Source organism: Heptranchias perlo, chromosome 17 (assembly GCF_035084215.1).
Source record: "Heptranchias perlo isolate sHepPer1 chromosome 17, sHepPer1.hap1, whole genome shotgun sequence".
NCBI classification, from domain to species: Eukaryota; Metazoa; Chordata; class Chondrichthyes; order Hexanchiformes; family Hexanchidae; genus Heptranchias; species Heptranchias perlo.
Genome location: NC_090341.1, coordinates 33,107,600 through 33,128,421, shown reverse-complemented (window position 1 = coordinate 33,128,421; position 20,822 = coordinate 33,107,600). Strand labels below are relative to the sequence as shown.

At 38.7% G+C, this 20,822-nt stretch overlaps 1 protein-coding gene across 6 annotated transcripts in view; it reads right to left on the bottom strand.

Moving 5' to 3' along the window:
* The window catches only part of slc25a26 (solute carrier family 25 member 26), a 213,009-nt gene that overhangs the window by 90,814 nt on the left and 101,373 nt on the right, over positions 1–20,822 (bottom strand). Inside the window, exon 6 of one of the 6 annotated variants that reach the window (XM_067998868.1) lies at positions 13,744–15,552. The exons of the other annotated variants lie outside the window; for them this stretch is intronic. Within the exon in view, the coding sequence (XP_067854969.1) occupies positions 15,289–15,552 (264 nt within the window). The 3' untranslated portion in view covers positions 13,744–15,288. Of the gene's footprint in view, positions 1–13,743; positions 15,553–20,822 lie in introns of those variants that run through there. 6 annotated transcript variants of the gene reach the window in all.

Sequence of the window (20,822 nt, the reverse complement as noted above, 5' to 3'; positions counted from 1 at the left end):
TACAAGCCATAGTTTGAACTTCTAAAAATGTTAGTTACGGAGAAGAAATGATAGATGAACAATGTTTCAAAAAGTGCTTTAAGTGATTTGTTTTTCCTTCTCCTTTCCTTTATTAGTCAGTTCACCCGGTTGGTCATATAGGATTGATTGTTTTGTAGGCAGTTCCCTCATTTTTGATAGTCATACTTCATCAGATCTGAATTGCTGCCATTTTACTTTTAAACCATCAATAAAGTGTGACATAAAAAGTCTGACTGTAAAAACAAGATGGAAATAAGTGTTAAGCAAACTGGAAGCATGTTACATACAAGATGTCCAATACATTACTACTGGATCACCTGCAGTGTTGCTCACTGTGAAACAAAAGGGAGCACTATTGTATGCTCAGGGCTACTGACTTCTGGTGATTGAATAATTAGTTTAGTTAACTGTAGTTTTTATTACAAAGTGCAATGGGAGTGTGAGTAATATTTTCATGTTTAAATTATGTGATTCCATTCATGTTTTTCTGACATTTTTAACTCAACTGTTGTAAATATATTTAAAAATTACTTCTCGTCATTTTTTGTTAGTTATACCATCTTCGTACAGCTGTGCAGTTAAGAATAGCTTGTCATTTTATACATATCACATACCAAAAATGGTTTATTCCTCCTATGAGCCACTGCTGGAAGTACTTAACTCCACTGGCATGGTCTAAACTGAATAATCGACTTGATAGCAGGGCTTTCCTGAAAAGTATGCTCCCTCACTACAAAGATGCTTCATAACTCTTAAAAGTTGCCAAGTTATGCATCAATGTCAGTGCTCGTAGTTTACTTTTTAATAAACTACCTCTCACTATTAAGTATTCTATACATATTTTGCAATTAAATCACAGTTAAATTATTCCATATTAAGACAATGTTAGATTTATATTAGATACACACTACTAGATAGCTCGGGGTGAGTTATGGGTATATATGTGGTCCCAACGTATCAAAGTCCAAACCAATTAAGAACTCCATTCTGTATACATTTTAATTCAATACTCATTACCTTCAATACAAAATACCAGTTAAGTTGTTTCCTCATTTCTACTGCTGAAAAATGGCCATCGGGGCAGGTGAAATGTTGCCTGACAGGCCCTTCGAATTCATGATTAGTTTTTCTATAAAGTATTTCCCACTTACTAATGACCACATTTTATCTTTTCCTATGAAAATGCACCCAGAAAATGGAAGGAAACAATTGGCCCAAATTTCCTGGACCCTTTCGACGTAAGTATGGCATAGCCCCATTTCTTTTGCAAGGATATTAGCATGTAACTGCTTTACTACGGTTTTACGCTGTAACATTGGTACACACGAGTCGTTTGTGCCAGTTCCGAGATATGCCCACCGAAACGCTTTTCCCCCCATACAAAAAACTAGCTCACGCGAGTTTCCTGCATACACTTCATAATGCGCTGGTGCAGATTGACAGCCAAAGTCATCAGGTATCAGCGTAACTGAAATTTCGATTTGTTTTTATTCTTTTCCACCTCCTTGCGCCTCAATATACCATGCCCTTTTCCCAGTCAAAAGGACAGTCCAGAAGCCTGCTTCAAGGCCTCAAAAAAAGCCACTCAACAGCCAACTACAACGTAGTACGAGAACACAATGAGTGATTAACTCTCCTTACTGCCTGGCCTAAACCCAAAAGCAGGACAACTGAAACCCTTATGGGAATCATAGGCACAAATTCATGTTACACCACTCCATGAAACAATGCACTAGTGTTTCAAAGCACAATGGCACTGGGTTATTTATTCTTTCCTTCGAATTAGAGAATGAAACACCAAGCCTGGAATGATGGGGACAGAGATGAAAAATGCTTGACTAATACACTTGGGGATCCCTAAATTTCTTTCTAATATTTCAACTTCAACCAACATCACTGAAACAGATTATCTGGTCATTATCGCATTGTTATTTGTGGGACTTTGCTGTGCACAAATTGGCTGCCATGTTTGCTATATTACTATAGTGACTACACCTCAAAAAAAAAGTACTTTATTGGCTATAAAGTGCTTTGGGACGTACTGAGATTGTGAAATATGCCATTTAAATGCAAGTTCTTTCTTTTTTTCTTTCTTCGATTGCTTCATGTTTTCTTGTGCAGTCTGTCAAATCTGCTGCCCTCTTCTTGATTAATATTTAGAGTCCTATCCAAATTTTAGATGGAAAAAAAATCTTCAAAATGAGAGAATTTGCTTTTTATACTAAAACACTCCATTTAGTTATATTTTCCCACATTTTGGCACCATTTCCAATCCAGAAGGATGGACAAACAATCTTGTCTTAAATCTCTGCCTGTGTTATTCTGAAACCAGATGCAAGGATGGTCACTGGAATGCCCAAGTGACAACTAATTTTCTCTGCTTCTTCGGTGAAGAAGTGCCCAGCCTCTCCTATACACTTCTTAACTATCCAGCTGCGATCATGAAGTCTGTGCTCAGAACTGCAGGGGCAATGTCACATCCTAAGGCATCTTGACAAAGTGCCAGGGCCAGTTCCTTCTTCTCAAGTACAACACATTTCATGTACTCTCTACATTTCCAGCAGGAATTTTGTCTAGTTCCCCACCACCCAGTCATCCATTCCCCTGAATGTTCCATGCCAACTGCATCACGTGATTCCCCAACACAATATTTTCATCTGAAATGGTAATTTCACAGTTAACAATGTATTTATAAACTAAACAGAGAAGGTGCTCACTATTCCTTCTATCATCATTTGGTTGAATTCTAGCGAAAGCATGGAAATCTAATTCCACACATTAACTTCAAACTGAATTTAGGCACGTGCAAAGCACAAGCTGTACATTTTGGTCAGATGTTCTGCACTGGAGAAGCAATTTATTCTACCTGGAAATTAATTCTACACATCTTCCTGCAACAGAAATATGTTGCAGTTGTTTGAAAGCATCTACCAACAACTAATGTTAATGCCACTGTTCAGTTAAAGGGAACATTTGCTTTGACACGGATTTATTCTTCAGATGTCCTTAACAAAAAAATGCCTGAATCTGTAATAACGGTGGAGACTACCAATCACAAACAACATACCCAATGCAGCCAGCTAATCTATTATTGCTTTAATGTAATGTATTTAATTTAAGCATTAGCTGGTTTCATTTGCACTATGTTAACCAAGTACCAGGACTACTTGCGATGAGAGCTAATTAGGAATTTGATCAATGAACAAGGCTAGCACGACTCAATAGATTTACTACCATCTTCAGATGCTGCTATGTAACAGATCCAGTCTCAAGGATTACAGTGAGCTACTTTTCCACAAATGTATCAACTAATTCTAATGAGATATAGAAGACAGGTTAATAGCTTGAATATCTGCAATACACATTCATGGGCTAACCAGATGTTTTTCAACATCAGACAATCATGAGTCTGAAGTGGTATCTTTCTGATATCTAATGTAGCATGCTGGAACTCTAACTCACTGCGCAGTCACGCTGCCCATTGGACACAGTTTTAATGGCATTTTCTCGCCATATGACAAACAAAAGGCATTTACTGCTTTTAATTTAAATGCAGAATTAGCACAATCTTTTGACGAGTTACAGTAGCAACTTTGCTTAAAGAACAGGCAACATTGAATGCACCATGACGGGAGCTGTTTTAATGCTTTTCGTTTCTAAATATTTCTTTTTACATTACTCTTCCTCATAGTCCTATATATCCTCCATTTCCTCAGTAAAATGGTGGAATCAAAGCATTGTAGTGACAACAGCCAAAGGCATTCCCATGGCGCACATCTCCTTCTGCCACTGACTGTCAGCAAAACTCAAGAGGTTGGGAAACAACAAAAAAAGATGGCTTGCAATCAATCTGCTCAGAAACACGTTTCTTTACTACTCGGACGACTCCAATCACCACCTTGCTGTTTGTGGGCCCTTGCTTTGTGCGAATTAGCTGCCTCGTTTTCTACATTATAACTATGACTACACTTGAAAAGTACTTAATTGGCTGTAAAGTGCTTTGGGACATCCTGAGGTCATGAAAGGTATATAAATGCAAGCCTTTCTTTTTCTTTCAATTTGACTTATACTGTCCTTCTTTAATGATATCACATGCACAAATGACTGTATGGACTGAAGTAGAAAGTTACACAGGAAACGATATTGACTAATAAATTGGCAATATCGTTAATTTTTCTCTTTGTATGGATCTTAATATTCACATCAGCTCTGTGATCCATGTGATTGGAATAGTATTTGTGACAAGAAACCAAACAGAGGTAAACACAATAGAATATAAAGCAGTAATTTACCCACATTTCTAGTGCTTCTAAGCAAAATTATCCCCACATCTGGTGTATAAGTACAATGTAGACAGTGGAATGTCCAGATTAGCCACTTGTAAGGAAGAATCTCAATCATAATTCACTTGAGTTTTATCAGATCTCCCTCACTCTTGGAATGAAATGAATATTCCACTGTTTCCCATTATCTATTTCCATCTTTTTACTTTCAAATTCTCAATATTGAAACATTACAGACTATAAACCTTATAGGCAGGAGGTGATGAAAAACATGTTCCTGCACTCACAGCTAGAAGGTAAGTTCACAATCCTGAAGATTAAAAGGAAACTTGTAAGAAAAAAGGACATTTGGCACTCCCAAACATTTTTCTGTCTGTCAAGATAAAAAAATGTGATGAACAACTTTGATCTGTGAACAATTTCAAATTTACCTATGAACTATTCAGTGAAAGTAAGATTAGACTTTTTTGGGCCAGGATTTCTGGGCCAAAAACCTTCGACAGGCCCGATTGGTAGTGACTTGTCATATTGCATTTATCAGTCTGCTCACTGCTATGAAGGCTTGCTAAAACAATAGTTAAAACAGACCTTAGTTTTAAATCTTGACAATTATTTTTACAATGAAAAGTGGAAAATGGGGCACTTATTTTTTCTCAAGTAAATTTATAATGCACAAGCTTGCAATAGCCACTCACAATGTCACAGACCTTCATTTATTTATGGTAACTTTTCAATTCACAATCTGGTAATGCTTTTTGATTCTAGCTCATTTTTACAACATATACACACAAAATGGCAGATGCTATAAAGAGTAAGCGGGTCCACCAAATGGCTCAGTTGGTAAATGCACTGTCCAGTGTGGTCTTGAGGCAGACAGGCCAAGAAGGGTCCCAAGTTCAATCCCTGGTCTATGCATTATAATTAGCATCAGCACCCTGGACGGGAAAATCAGCTCACATACAGATGCCTGATGGTTATCAAGTAACCCACGATGGAAAGTGTACTTGTGTGAATATCTAGTGGGGACAAGACTGGGTTTAATTGTGATGCACAGGAATTTCATAATTGCCCATGAGTTAAAAATGCAATCTTGAGCTAATTACCTGTGACTTGGCAACTGTTTTTAAATTAGTGAATTTGGTACAATTAATCCTTACAACCAAATGCATATACAAGTAGCACTCCTAAATACATACCAATACTACAATGTGGTGATTCATTCATTTTGAGCTAATTACAGCCAATAATTCAAAAAAGGCAATTAGTAATGACACTGCAAAAAAAAACTTCACACATTATCATATGAACAAAGAACCTAGAGCAGGGGGTGTCCAAACTGTGGCCACTGGGTCACATGTCCAGTCAACTCAGTTCTATTTTCTCAAACTTCTTATTTATTGGTTTGAATTTTGAGGATTTGTAGGTTTGGAAAGGGCTGTTCTTAGCACTGTTGCCTCATAGTTGAATAAATCCTAAATCAGAACATAACGATCTGTTCATATCAGCAACTTGAGAGGTGCAAATTTAATGTTTTCATGGATTAAACTTTATTTGTGCCTCCAGATTCTGTGGCATGCACCTATTATACCGATAAAGACAAAAAAATCTTGAACACCCTCTGTTACAGTGTGAGAACCTAATTCCTGTAACATACAATTGCTTACACCGCAGCATTGCAATTTCAATTACTAATGAATGAACAGAAAATTAGTTAGCTGGACTGTAAACTGGCTTGGCAACAGGAGTAGGGAGAGGTGACAAGTGGGGGAAAAAGAGCAGTGGGTGTAGGTGTTTGTTCAAAGTCCCTTCCCGTTCACATTGTTGAGAAATATTTGAGGGTATTTCTTGCAATGTCATAAAATCTGTTCATATGTGTAAGTGACGCATACAAGGAAGATGTGCTGCGTTCAAAGAGAACTTAACTAATTCAACAGATAGACTAAGGCAGTGGCTTTCAAAAATGTTCAGACAGGCCCCACCAGTTCATTTTGGCTCACCTCCTTCCAGATAAGATACTGATAACAGTAATTTTGGGGGAAAAGTCTCTCTCTTTCTCCTCCATACTTCTATCTCCCTTTCACCCTCCTCGACTTCATTTGTCTCTTTTTTTTCTCTCCTCCTCCACTTCTATAACACTCCTTAAAATTAACTTGTTACACCTCTTGAACTTCTGTTTCCTCATCGTATTGCTTTCCTCTTTCGCTTGTTTCTCCCCTCCTCCTTTGCTTCTGTTTCTCCCTCACTTCTCATCTGCTTGTATCTCTCATTCCTCCACCATTATTAGCATGTAACATTTAACATATCTTTGGAAAACAAATGTGAAGTAATAATTAGCAGATTGCAATCACGGTACAAAATCTGTCAGAGGGCAGCACCATTTTCATCAAGAACTAAGTGGGCAACATCTTTCTCCCATTCCATAGCCTGGGTTTCTTTTCCTTTTCCATCCATGCCCTCCTCTCATTATCTGATGCCTTGTGATTTCCTGGCAGGATTGAGTCTAACATTGGAACCCAGATGTCAGAATTTGTCAGTCATGAAGTCCAAAATCACTTCAATTTAGTAAATTTTGTTTTGTATAATTGCAGATTTTAATCAAATTTAATCCAATTGAATCAGTCAGAAAAAAAATCCTCACTATATTACCTTTCTTTTTCAAGTTAGGATTTGCAGTTTGAATATAGCAAGTGAGTCCCTCGTAGAGTTCATCTGCCAAGGTGGTGAAGAGCTGTTGCCCCGACCAAATCCTGTCCCCATCCCTGGTCACAGCATTTTCTCGATCTCTTGTGGTTATACGGCATCTGGGAAGTCCTGTTTGATGGCAGAGATCATGACAATATTATCCCTCATTTCCTGATCACTCAGTAAACTGCTGACTGACCTCTCCTATCTGCAGTCCACCAAATTGATTGCAGAGCAATCAGTGGAACTTCAAGCAATCTGATTTTTTTTTCTGAACCGATTCAGTTGGATAAAGATTTTGAGAAGCTTACTTTGCACATGACAAAAAAAAGGTTATTTAATTAAAGTAATTTAGGATTTCACAACAGGCTAATTCTACCATCCAAATCCTAATGTCATACTCAATCCAGCTAGATGATCACAGGACATAAGATAAGCATAAGAGCATGGTGGGGCGAGGGGGAAGTTTCAATGGAATGTTGTTAGATCAGAATTAGGCCCTTTAATATTAGGTATCCAAATTACAATCATAGAAAGGTTACAGCATGGAAGGCAGCCATTCGGCCCATCGAGTCCGAGCCCGCTCTATGCAAGAGCAATCCAGCTAGTCCCATTCCCCGCCTATCCCCGTAGCCCTGCAATTTTTTTCCTTTCAAGTACTTATCCAGTTCCCTTTTGAATTTGATTGAACATATCTTTGGAAAACAAATATGAAGTAATAATTAGCAGATTGATGAGTGAATCTGCCTCCACCACCCCCTCGGGCAGTGCATTTCAGATCCTAACCACTCGCTGTGTAAAAAAGCTTTTCCTCATGTCACCTTTGGTTCTTTTGCAAATCACCTTAAATCTATGTCCTCTGGTCCTTGGCCCTTCTGCCAATGGGAACAGTTTCTCTCTATCTACTCTGTCTAGACCCTTCATGATTTTGAATACCTCTATCAAATCTCCTCACAACCGTCTCTGTTCCAAGGAGAACAACCCCAGCTTCTCCAGTCTGTCCCTCATCCCTGGAATCATTCTAGTAAATCTCTTCTGCACCCTCTCTAAGGCCTTCACATCTTTCCTAAAGTGCAGTGCCCAGAACTGGTCATAATACTCCAGTTGTGGTCGAAAGAGTGTTTTATAAAGGTTTATCATGACTTGTAGTCAACACTTTGATTCACAAACTTATCCATTCAGTTCCATAGTGCTGGATAAGATTGTAGATCGAAGAATTTGTTACAATTTGGTTACTTTGTATCCAAAGATTTGAAACTGATCACACGACATTCCATTGAAACAGAAATTACCATTGATAGCTCTGCGGCTTGCATCGATTACTGCATTTTGAGTGGTGGACTGCACCAACTGAAACTACACATTCCATTCCAGCGTGAATTCCATTTTTGGCCTTTGATGCACCCCACCGGCACAGGCCTCAGTTTGAGAAGCACCAAGCAAAGGAATGTAGATAAATGTAACCAGAACAAGAAAAATGAAAGATGCATGTAATGAAAAGGTTTTATTTTTAAGTGGCTGGTGGACTTAAGTGCCTCCCCCTTAATCGGGCAACACCACTAAAATTCCTAGGCGTGTTTACTCAAACAAAATTGACCCTAAAATAACTAGATTAAATCAAAGGGGTCAAATCAGGTGAAATGCAAACAAGAACTCCATATGGTGCCCTCTGGTCACAGAGTGAAGAAGGGCACGAATCTCGATCGATTTCTGGCTATTCCTTGAAACTATCCAATGTGAAGCTGTATCAACAAGGCTAATCAATGGATGTATTGATTATTGGATGCACCTGGACAGGTGTTTGTCTGGCTGTTAAAACAAGTTATTCTAAACTTGTATGATATAGGAAGGCCACTTTTGGAACAGTGTTTGCAACTTTGGACATCCTACCTTCAAAAAAACATTGATGCATTGGAGGGGATTCAGAGAAGTGCATCAAGGATGATTCTAGGACCTAAGGGTCTAGGTTATGGGGTGAGGCACAAAGAGTTGGAAATTATTCAGAACTTTCAAAACGCTTAAAGGTATTAAAATTAAGGGACTTGGAGTGTTAGCACAGAATCAGAGGAAATCAGCTAAAAATGAACAAACCTGAGCAAGGCTTGAGATTAGATTTAATTCTTCCCCAGAGTAGGGGGTATGTGGAACAGACTCTCAGCAAAAGCAATCAAGACTTTTTTTTTTTAAGTGGCTCCTTCAAAATGAACTGGATAAATATCTAGTTGGGGAAGGATTTAAGATCTAGGAATAATTACGGTCAGACATTATGAAATACTCCACAGGACAGAGCAGTTCATGTGCTGTTGGGGTCAGCAGAGAAAGCGTCATCAGTGAAGGGCAGCCAGATACAAGTCACTAATGGGAATATGGAAATTGATGGACATTGTGAAATCCTGTTCCTTTGGGAATCAGAGAATTATTTGTGTGGAACTTTGCCGCAGGAGATTAAGTAACATGTTGCACTGCTGAACGAGGGGCTTGATGGATCAAACGATCATTTCTCATTGCATGCTTTTCCTATGTTAACATTACTGCTATTGGTGCTAATAGAAAGAATAAATGTCCAAACTGAAGCGATTGTACAGTCCTATATACATAGATGAGTGCAAGTTAGACTCTCGCAGTTTTATCAACATCGCAATTGTGCTCAACTTTTTAATGCCCTTCCAGCTGCCTGTTAGTCTAAACTTCAAATTTACAAAGATTTTGAGCGATTGCACCAGGAAGCACAAGTGAAAAGTTATTTCCATTATATATGTAATACTATTTGTTCCTTTCCCCAAGGCCAACCCTAAACCTGCAAGATCTAATAGGTACAGAGTTCATTATCAAAGTTTCCACACCTCAGACTAATTTTTAACTTTGCAATTCATTAAACTATCAAATTATACAATCATCTGGTCTTTATTTTACAAAAATAATTTTGAATAGTATAAGCCAAAATTGAAAACTGCAGTTAACCTACACTAGCAAGAATAAATGCTGCCATAGTAACGTCATCCACATCCCAAGAACAAATGACAACAATTAAAAAAATTAGTTTAAAGGTCACTGACTGATCAAATTGAACACTGAGGCCAGAAACCACCGAGATTTACAAAGTGAATACTCAGTTAAATAGAACACAGCTGGTAATTCTGATATAAATCACCGTGCTAACCTTTCCACAGCTTTTTCAAATCTTTTTTCTTTTACTTTTAAATTGAGCAGACAAAGGGAAGAACAGAAACTTCATCTGAAAACAGCAATGAATACATGCATCAGTGAGTTATGGATTGCATAGCGCTTTCAGAACTCTTTCCAAAGCTAGAGTGCACCATTCCCACACCTGCTTGAATTGGCAGTGAACTGCAGCCCCAACTGTCAGTTAAATGAAAAACTGGTGGCACTGTTGGCATGTGAGGTGGTACAAATGAGGCACTCAGCTACACATAAGGTTAGGCAAAATAAAAGCCTGCAGATCCTGGTAAGTCTAATAAATTAAACTACAGGGTTTAAATTCTCCACAGATGTACATCTTTTGATAGCGGATGTTGAGTTCTTCGAACAGATAAGCATGGAGAGGCTGGATAATCAGCAGAAAATCAAACGTGTACATCAACACTAAGTCATACAAGAAATATATTCTATTGCAGTGGTAGCAGTGCATTCCTGGATTTCATGCCAAATGAATTAGAAGTTCTTTTTCACGAGTGAACCAAACCCAGTATTCGCTCCTGCCTCTGCAGTTTTTTTTATTCTTATGAATAAACTGCAAAATCATCATGGTAAATATTGAAAGTAAGATAAAAGGAGAATAAATACATATGGCTTCTTTAATATTTGCCTTCAAATAGACTGAAAAGCACATACAAAACCTACATTTATTGACAAAGAAAAAAACTTAAATTGAAAATAATCTTTGGGGCATCACAAGCTCATACATGGGTCCCATTGAAGAATGCCCTTCAGCGATTTAATCTCATTCTTCCAAAGTACCAACCTTACTATCTTTCCATTACAATATTGAGCTGCTTATTAAAGTGTCCTGGCATCAACCAACCTCCCTGCCATTGATAAGTTTCTGTGCAAAGAAATACTTCGACTCTGGGTATCACAATGTCCTTTCATTTTTAGGATATAGGTTTGAATCCTGCCCAGACTAATATGACGAAATTCTACACTGCCCGCTGGAGTAAGGATCCCACAGGAAATAAGTTTGGACATTCTCAATCCAATTACTAACAGACAAAGGCCCACAACAAAAAATTGAACGATAATTTAGCACTAAAATGACAATCTCACTCAGAGGCCAGAAAGATGACTGATCGGAAAGGGCAAGATTAATGCGGCAATGTTATATTGAAGATGAAGTTAAGGTACAATGTTGTTGACAGTAAAGAGAACTTTGCTGTGTACCTATTTATAATTGTAGAACAAATAATTGTACATACTAAGGTATGCATATTGCCAATTGACTGGTCACTTGTTCTAATGCAGTCTACAGAAATCCTGATCCAAACAAGCCTCTGTCAAATGAGTCTGGTGCCTGGCAAAACACAGGTATGAAACTCAGTATTGATAATGCAGTTTGAAATTGGATACACTTTTCCACCCAACCTTTTACTGTTTGCTCACTGCATGCTACGTCTGATGTTGGTAAGTTTGTATGAACTTTCAGAATTGTACAATATGTGTAACTAATAACAATAACTGAACTGGACTGTTCAAACTTACTTTTCAAAGGCTCTGGCATGAAATCAGTTGAACAAATTTAACTCATAATAGAAACAGAGCCAAAGATTGCGTTGTTTAATATGAAGATAAGGAATGGCTGTTAAATGCAATTAAGGAAAACATTCCCCATCATCATCAGTCATAAATCTAGCAAGTTATTCAATGAAAATCAGAAAAGCTGAAGGTAAGTGAGGAAAATATATGGAACGAAAACAAGTATTACAGTTCATTGCCAGAGGCATAATTAACCAGACGGTAGTGTTCTGTAATACCATTTTCATGTGCTTTATCAATGAAAAATTATGTTTTCTACTAAGTATATATATTATATAAATATATAAAATCACTTTGTACTGATGGTAGAACACATCAAAAAATCAGACATGGTCTATTGTTAATCATATTATTAACCAATATATATGAATTTATACAGGGAAAGTGAATGAGTTTTACTACAGCATCAAACTCACACTTTTCCTGTATAATATTGGTTAGATAACAGGACAGAGTCGGAAGCAACTATACCAAGTGCAAATATCTCAATTTTTACCCTCGTATCTGCTGGAAACAGAGAAAGATTTGGAGAAATTGTACTGTGGTAGCAGCATGCAAGTCGCAAAATTCCCACGTTCTAACACATGCTCCACCAACTCTAGGATTATTTAAATTTCGTGCCTGCCTAAAAGCACCATGAAGCAACAGCCCAGTCAAATCATCTCTTGCACACATCTGATGCTGGTTTGAAACGGTTTAATCATTTTACTAACATTTTCAACCATAGTGTGAAAAGTGAGATTTAATGTGTTTTCACATGAAGGATATATTAAAACCAAATCATATGATAAAATCTAAATTAGAAAAATTCACAAATACCGCTTGAAACAAATGCACTGTTCATCTGATCTGTGACAAGCACATCCCCCTTTGGCTGATTATAGACCAACATTGTTGAAGCTCATTAAAGTCTCTTGCCCCAACTCCTCTTTCTCCATCTTGACCCCAGACCCACCTGAAGATGGACTGAGAAATGAACTTTGGCTGTGGGGGAGGAAAAACTATTTATAAAAATGAAGTTTTAATGCACCAACCTGCTGTATTAAACCTTGCAGTTCACATCTACTATGCTGAAAATATCCTTAATAATCTGACAGTACTGTTGATGATCCATCTTCTTCAGATCAAAGTGGCTCAAAATGTCTCAAAGTGATGAATGGGTTAGAAGAAGAATCTGATGTCATCCGTACCTACATTTCCCTTTGAACTTGAAAATCACAAAAATGGTCAATAGAATAAACTGATTAGTGCAATGAAGGTCTGCCAATCTAGATTGCAGTAACAGTTCGGACTGAAGTTGCGAGTTAAAAGGATTAGTATAAGTAGAAAATGTTATCTTGGTAATTTGTCATACTCAAATAATTGTATCAAAGTATGGGCTTGTTTGAATAAATAGAGACATTATCTAATTCAAATACACTAGATGATCTTTTTGAAACCCTCCACATCAGGCTATTGAGCTTGAATTATACAGCCTAACTTTTAGATATTACATTTTGATGAACTAGGTAATTTTGTTACAACATTGAATGACACACATTAGTTGTTACATAGTAAGCAGCTGTGATATTTGTCTAATGGGAAATGGAACAGATAGTCTCAACCAACCTAAACTGTCATAACTTTTTAAAGGACAAAATGAGGCCAGGACAAGTGGAAGCACCTTATTCATCCAGTCTCTGCAGGATTCAACAGCAACCACTGTTTTCCTTTTTTAATTTTAATTTGTCACTTTATACTTTCCTATCTGATTTTGTCCCACATGCTTCACCAGTCTTTTCTGCAGTGCTTTCTTCGAGCTTAGCAAACAAAGCTTTGTCCTAAGAACAACGCAGTCAACAAAGACACATATAAAAGGTGCCAATGTACATACAAAAAGATGAGAAAAGCCCATCAGGTCCATCGTATCCTTTAGAAGGTGCAACAACCCCAACCGCCAGTAATACTAACTGAAGGAGACAATTGTAAACAATTTTACAACACCAAGTTATAGTCCAGCAATTTTATTTTAAATTCACAAGCTTTCGGAGGCTTCCTCCTTCCTCAGGTGAACGTTTGTTGGAAATGAAATCCTCGAAATGAAATCGCATTTATAATTCACAGAACAATGCTTGGTGATTACAGACAGTTTTTTCAACTGCCCGTTGCCAAGGCAATCAGTGTGCAGACAGACAGGTGTTACCTGCAAGGTCTCCGAATATACAAATCACCAAAAAAAAACAACAAACAAAAAAAAGAGATAGAGAGGTAGAAACATAGAAAAGACAGCAACTGACCCATTATATTAAAAACAGATAACATTTGTTCGCTGGTGGGGTAACGTGTAGCGTGACATGAACCCAAGATCCCGGTTGAGGCCGTCCTCATGGGTGCGGAACTTGGCTATCAATTTCTGCTCGACGATTTTGCGTTGTCATGTGTCTCGAAGGCCGCCTTGGAGTACGCTTACCCGAAGGTCGGTGGCTGAATGTCCTTGACTGCTGAAGTGTTCCCCGACTGGGAGGGAACCCTCCTGTCTGGCGATTGTTGCGCGGTGTCCGTTCATCCGTTGTCGCAGCGTCTGCATGGTCTCGCCAATGTACCATGCTCTGGGGCATCCTTTCCTGCAACGTATGAGGTAGACAACGTTGGCCGAGTCACAGGAGTATGAACCATGCACCTGGTGGGTGGTGTCCTCGTGTGATGGTGGTATCTGTGTCGATGATCTGGCATGTCTTGCAGAGGTTACCGTGGCAGGGTTGTGTGGTGTCGTGGACGCTGTTCTCTTGAAAACTAGGTAATTTGCTGCGAACGATGGTCTGTTTGAGGTTGGGTGGCTGTTTAAAGGCGAGTAGTGGAGGTGTGGGGATGGCAGGCGAGTAGTGGAGGTGTGGGGATGGCAGGCGAGTAGTGGAGGTATGGGGATGGCAGGTGAAGGAGACAAAACATGAAACAAAAAAAAACCTGTGGCTAATTTATGAACCAAATCCCTTGATACCATTACCTAATAAAAATCTGTTGATCTCAGTCTTGAAAATTTCAATTGACCCAGCATCCAGAGACTTTTGGGGAAGAAAATTCCAGATTTCCACTACCCTTTGTGTGAAAAAGTTCCTTCTGATTTCACTCCTAAATGGCCTAACTCTAATTTTAAGATTATGCCAACTTATTCTGGATTCCCCCACCAGAGGAAATAGCTTCTCTGTATCTATCCTAACCTCAAGGGAATACAACCAACGTTTATGGAATCTAGCCTCATAATTTAACCCTATAAGCCCTGGTATCTGGTGAATAACTGCTGCACCCTCTCGAAGGCCAATGTGTCCTTCCTGAAACGCCACACCGAAAACAGTACTCCAGATGGGGTCTGACCAAGGCTCTGTACAAGTGGAACATCACTTTCTCACTTTTGAATTCCAGCCTTTTTGAGATAAAGACCAACATTCCATTAGCCTATTTGATCACTTTTTGTACCTGTGCATGAGCTTTTAGTGATGTGTGTACCCAGACACTCAAATCCCTCTGCTCCTCCACAGTTCCTAGTCTCTTGCCATTAACAAAAAATGTTTTTTTGTTTAAAAGAAGTCAACGCTATATCCCAGGCGCACGTAGCATCAAATCCAACTCTATGGAATTCCTGATCACAGCTGTGGTGATGCGGAGAAGTCCAACTCTGAGCAGGAGGGAGAATGAAAGAGTCATCATCAAGCCACTTGCATGTGCTATCTGGCACCTGCTCAGTAGCAGTCTTGTGGAGACCTGGGAGCAGGTCATATGTCCCACCTTCTTGATCACAAAACGTGACTGGCCTGGGAAACTATAAGGAGAAAAAAAGTCAGGTGTAAAAAAAATAAAAGGTCACATACCCTTGTAAATCAAAAAGGAGATAAAATATCATATCAAAATAAATTTTGAGAAACCCCAAAACACAGCGAATGTGATTAGATCATTTGTTTCCAAATGTTCCCTCTTCTTGTCCTAAAGCTGGTGATTCATACTGGGATATTGTTCCACAAACATGATCACTTCACCTAAATAATAATTATACATGTATGAGCCCAGATAGTGAGTGTCGACTAGTTATTCCATCACGGGGTGGGGGGAAGGTGGGACGGTCAGAAGGTCATAACTGAGCCTAATCTTCGCACCGACATTGACTGACACACACACACACACACACACACACACACACTTTCCAGCAGGTGTCAATGAATTGCAAACAGAAGTAGAAACTGATTTTGAATTGCCTTGGTTTGGGGACGATGACTCATTCTTCAATTAGTTTAATTCCACTCATCAAACTAACTTGTAATTTGTCACTCATGAGTCATTCAGGCAACTCCACACATGGAATCAAAAACTGTATTTCATAGAGTGACACTGACTCTTCGATACATGGTACAACAACACTGTGACTCTCCAGAGCTTCAGTAGTACACTGTTGACTTGCTGTGATTCCAATCAAATCAAAAGACTGTCTTGATCTGTACGTGTTCTTGTTATCTAGGTTTTATCATTTAAGAGAAATTCGAAAACTCATACTCAGCAGTCGCTTGAGCAAGAGAAATCTCCAGGGCTCACAACCTGTCACCATCTAAACTGGAAGGCAGCGACACTACAGTCGACATATAGGCTGTCCTAAACTACTGTGTGCTAATCACACACGTACCAGTACAAGTAGCATTTTTTTTATAGCATAAAATAGATCACCTATCCCCGTAAACCATTTTTATCTCTCAAAATTGTAGAAGAATTTTCCTGGAGGCGCACAGTTCTTTTTATGGCAAAAAGATGATGAGTTCAACCCAAAATTATGCCCAGAGGGGACCCTGTAAAAGCTGTGAGCAAAGCTACAAACAGGGAACATGAGTAACACATGCATTGCAGAAGTGAATCCTTGAAGAGTGAGACAAGGGCACAAAGTCTGGGAAAACTTTCAAATTCAATTCCAAAATGACACAATTTATTGCATTTTTTTCCATTAGATGATCCATTGCATAAGGAAAAGGACAAAACCATTTTAACAGAGCCATACCATATGTGGAGTTTTTTCCCCCTCCCAGTTATGTAATTACAAAAAGAGTAATGAATTCAGCTGCAGGTGTCTCCTAAGAACCTCATGTTCTGGAAGGATAGCGAGGAATGCATTTTATTTTCTGCAATAAATCAAACATCTGCTTCTTTACACACATCCTCTGCATTTGAAACAACTAGAAAATAAATGACCAATTTCTAGAAAAATTTTGTTTACTTAAATACAGAGAAACCTCAACCAATGCAAAAGCTTGTCATGACAATTCCTGGCAAGCCTCACATCCCCACAAAGCAGCTGCAGCATGATAGTGATGCTGTCATATTCCCAACTTGCTACAGTTACGAGCATCTTGTGGAATCTGCTGAAAAATTGAACTTTCAGACTTTAAGTGAGTGCTGTCAGCTGCTAAAGATTCAACTGCAGAGGGGGTTCGTCACAATTGTTTAACAGAATCTAATCAGCAAAAAAGAACGTCTTCAAAAAACAGGCAAGTGTTCTTTTGTAGAAGGTCCCAGTTCTCTCGGGGAAAAAAAAAGCCTTAGAATTTGCCCCCATTTTTATGGCAACGTTTAGCAGAGGCATTGCAGCCAGTTGGAGCCAATACAAAATGTCCAACAGCCTCATTGTTTGCCCTGATGCTTTATATGAATCTGCCTTTAATTCAGGCAGACTTCATCAAGCATGCTAGACACAAATTCAGCAGATGTGCTCACTGCACTGTGCTGTATATATTATATGACAAAATAAAAACGAACTGGAGGTTGTTACATTAACCATAGATCCATCCTGCTCTCTAGTGGTCAAATGTATATCAACTGAATTTTGATACAAATTTTTCTAGGTTCATCGCTGAAAATTGATGGAAAATACTTGATTTGTAAGTTCATCAAACAAAATTTAAAAAATGATAAATATATTTTGCATATTTAACGCGATAATTCTATGTACACTTCTAGCACAATAAATAAGTAATGAATCAGAACAAAATAAATCTATAAAAATTTGAGTAGCTGTTAGCTGCACAATATTCTAAAACTTAGAAATCATTCTAACCAGGACTTAAGCAGATTAGCAAAAAGGTAAATGCAAATCTTACGAAGTGATGGCACAGTCACTAAAAGAAAAGCAAACTTTGAGGGAAAAAAAGGAAAAGACTTCCATAGTCTCAAAATACTCAGCACATGAATGTACCTACAGTTGAACGTGCAAACTGAAAACCTTTTCTTGAAACTGTCAGATTCCTGTAGAGGTCTATAAAGTATTTTCCAAAAAAAAGAGATAAATGTGATAATTAGTTTACTGTACCTATAACAGTGTTTACAAGTAAATAGGTTTTACACCTCTCAAGACAATGGGGGTAATTTTATCCCCCCACGATGGGCTGGGGGGGAATTTTATCCCCCCACGATGGGCTGGGGGGGAGGGGGTGGGGTGGGGGAGGTTACAATTTCAAAAATCTGAAATACGACCCCAACCCGCCTTGAACTTCCGGTTTTCACGAAGGCGGGTGCGTAACCTGCTCTCGAGAGGCGGATCAGTTATTTAAATATGTTAATGAGACTGCGTGCCCCAGATTTTAGCAGACTTGTACATTTAACCTCTGCAAGCCAGATTTCAGGAACCCGGCAGCTGATGGGAGGCGAGGATGGCTAGATGCAGCAGGTAAGGGCCTGTTCTGCACTGAGTCTGGGCCAGGAGGAGCTTGAATGCTACCTCCCCGGCCCCCACAAGCTAACCTGCCACGATCAGCTTCCCTCCCCGCAATCCGCCGAATCCCCTGATCTCCAGGCCAACCCGCGATCAGATTCCACCCCCGCCCGTCTCTCCACTCCTCGGCTGTTGCCTTCCAGTGCAGGCCTTCCCGCCCGACAGCCAGCTTCTCAATCCGAGGTCCTGCTGTTAAATTTGCAAGACTTCCCTGTTCCCCGCATTTCTGGGTTTCCCGGCCGCTACAACCCCCGTCTCCCCATAAATATCGGGGTAATGAATCTATTTCATGAAAACACCTTTCCAATCAGCTAACAACCATGGCCTAGCACCATGTTGTAAAGCACTTTTCTTCTGACATAATGCAGACTGACAGTAAAACAGTGGAAATAATAACAGTAACAGAATACCCAAATTCCAGTCGCAAACCAAAACAATTTAATGAAAAAAGACTAATGTTCAAGGCCTTAACACAGTCATGGGCTTAAAGAACTATGTAAATGATGTAAGCTTGTACCCTTGAATCATGACATCTGAAGTGCTCGAATGTGTGACTGTCCTGTAACACACTTTCAACTACTGATTTTGTTCACAGTATTTTCAGAGCAGCTTCTCTAATTACTGTGCAAATATGCAAATCATTAATCAGTGATTTAACAGCTTACTTCTTGAATTATAATCATCACTGAATCCCTTCCAAAAAGCATTGCATAAAAGTTTAATTCAATAAATATTTTTACCCCCAGAGAAATTGCTCTACCAATTGATGTTTCCTTTTTCGTCATCTGAAGTGTTGCACTTTTAGGAAAAGATATGAAATGTATTATGCTTCAGGGAAGTTATTTGGAGGAGTGCTGAACAGGGAATGCTTCATCTGATAAATTTTAAATCAATAAACGGTGCACAAAGCATTCTGCAGACTGGGTGTTATTAATATTAGAGTTGCAAGGTGGAAAAAGATTCATTAATTTACTTCATTAGGAGTGCCATATACATAGAATATACAGCACATAAACAGGCCATTCAGCCCAACATGCCAGCATTTATGCTCCACATGAGCCTCCTCCCTCCCTACTTCATCTAACTCTATAAGCTTTTTCAAAAAAAGTGATATGCATCATTTTAAAAATTAAAACATGAGATTGCAAAATGACATTATTGGGGAAATTATCTGATCTATGTACTTTTGAAAGGTACAAAATTGATATATTTTTTAAAAATTGCAAGAAGATTCATTCTGCAGAAATGGAAAACAGGTTGTGAGTTGGTGGATACAGAGGCACAGCAAAAAAGGGCACCTGACAGCATAAGAACATGGCGCCGTACTTCAGCATCTTTTCTGGGAACTCAGTCATTCTCAAACAATCCCTAGGTATTTCTTATATATGTATTTAAAGTTCAGGTGCCAATATATGTGTAATTTCCCCTAATATATTTCAAGGTTGAGAATGTATCTTCTGATTTTGAAATGAGATGCATTACAATGTTGGCATTCTTTTGGATTAATGAGTGTTCTGGTTTGTATATAAATATCTTTACATTGATTTGGATATGATATACAACAAAAACAATCAAGAAAATAACCAAGTAAGTTGGAACATGATGAATGAACAAAAGAAACCAAGAAATGCCAGTGGTAATGGAAAATCTATTTGTGGACTAGGAATGAAATGCAGAATCTGATGAGGGGAAGTCAAGATATCAGGTTTGATGGAAACCTTTGCAAGTGCTTGAATGGCTTAGATGATAAATGAGTCCTTGTAGAGAGATAGAGGGACAGACAGGTTGATCAGTGACAGGTGTAAGACTTTATAAGTGAGGATTTTTTCTAGTTGCTAACATTGATGTTTAATTTTCAATGGATATATTAACCATTTTATAGATTACAGAAAATTCTGAAGCAAACATTTCTTCCTGCTTGAAAGAACAGTCTTTTTTAATGAAAGAAAGAAAAAACTAGCATTTATATTGCACTTCCCACACCCCACAGAACACCCATAAAGTACTTTGTAGCCAATCAATTACTTTGAAGTGTCGTTGCTGTTGCCGCATGTCACCCTTGGCTCAGTGGTAGCACTCTCACCTCTGAGCCAGAATATCATGGGTTCAAGACTTGAGCTTGTAATCTATTCTGACACCACTGCAGTACCGAGGGCCTGTTGCATTGTCAGAGGGGCTGCCTTTTGGATGAGACATTAAATTGAGGCTCTGTCTGCTCAAGTAGATATGAAAGATCCCATGGTAGTATTCAAAGAGCAGAGGAGATCTCTCAGTCTCTTGGCCAACATTTATCTCTTAACCAACATCACTATAAACAGATTATCGGGTCATTGATGTTTCTGGGA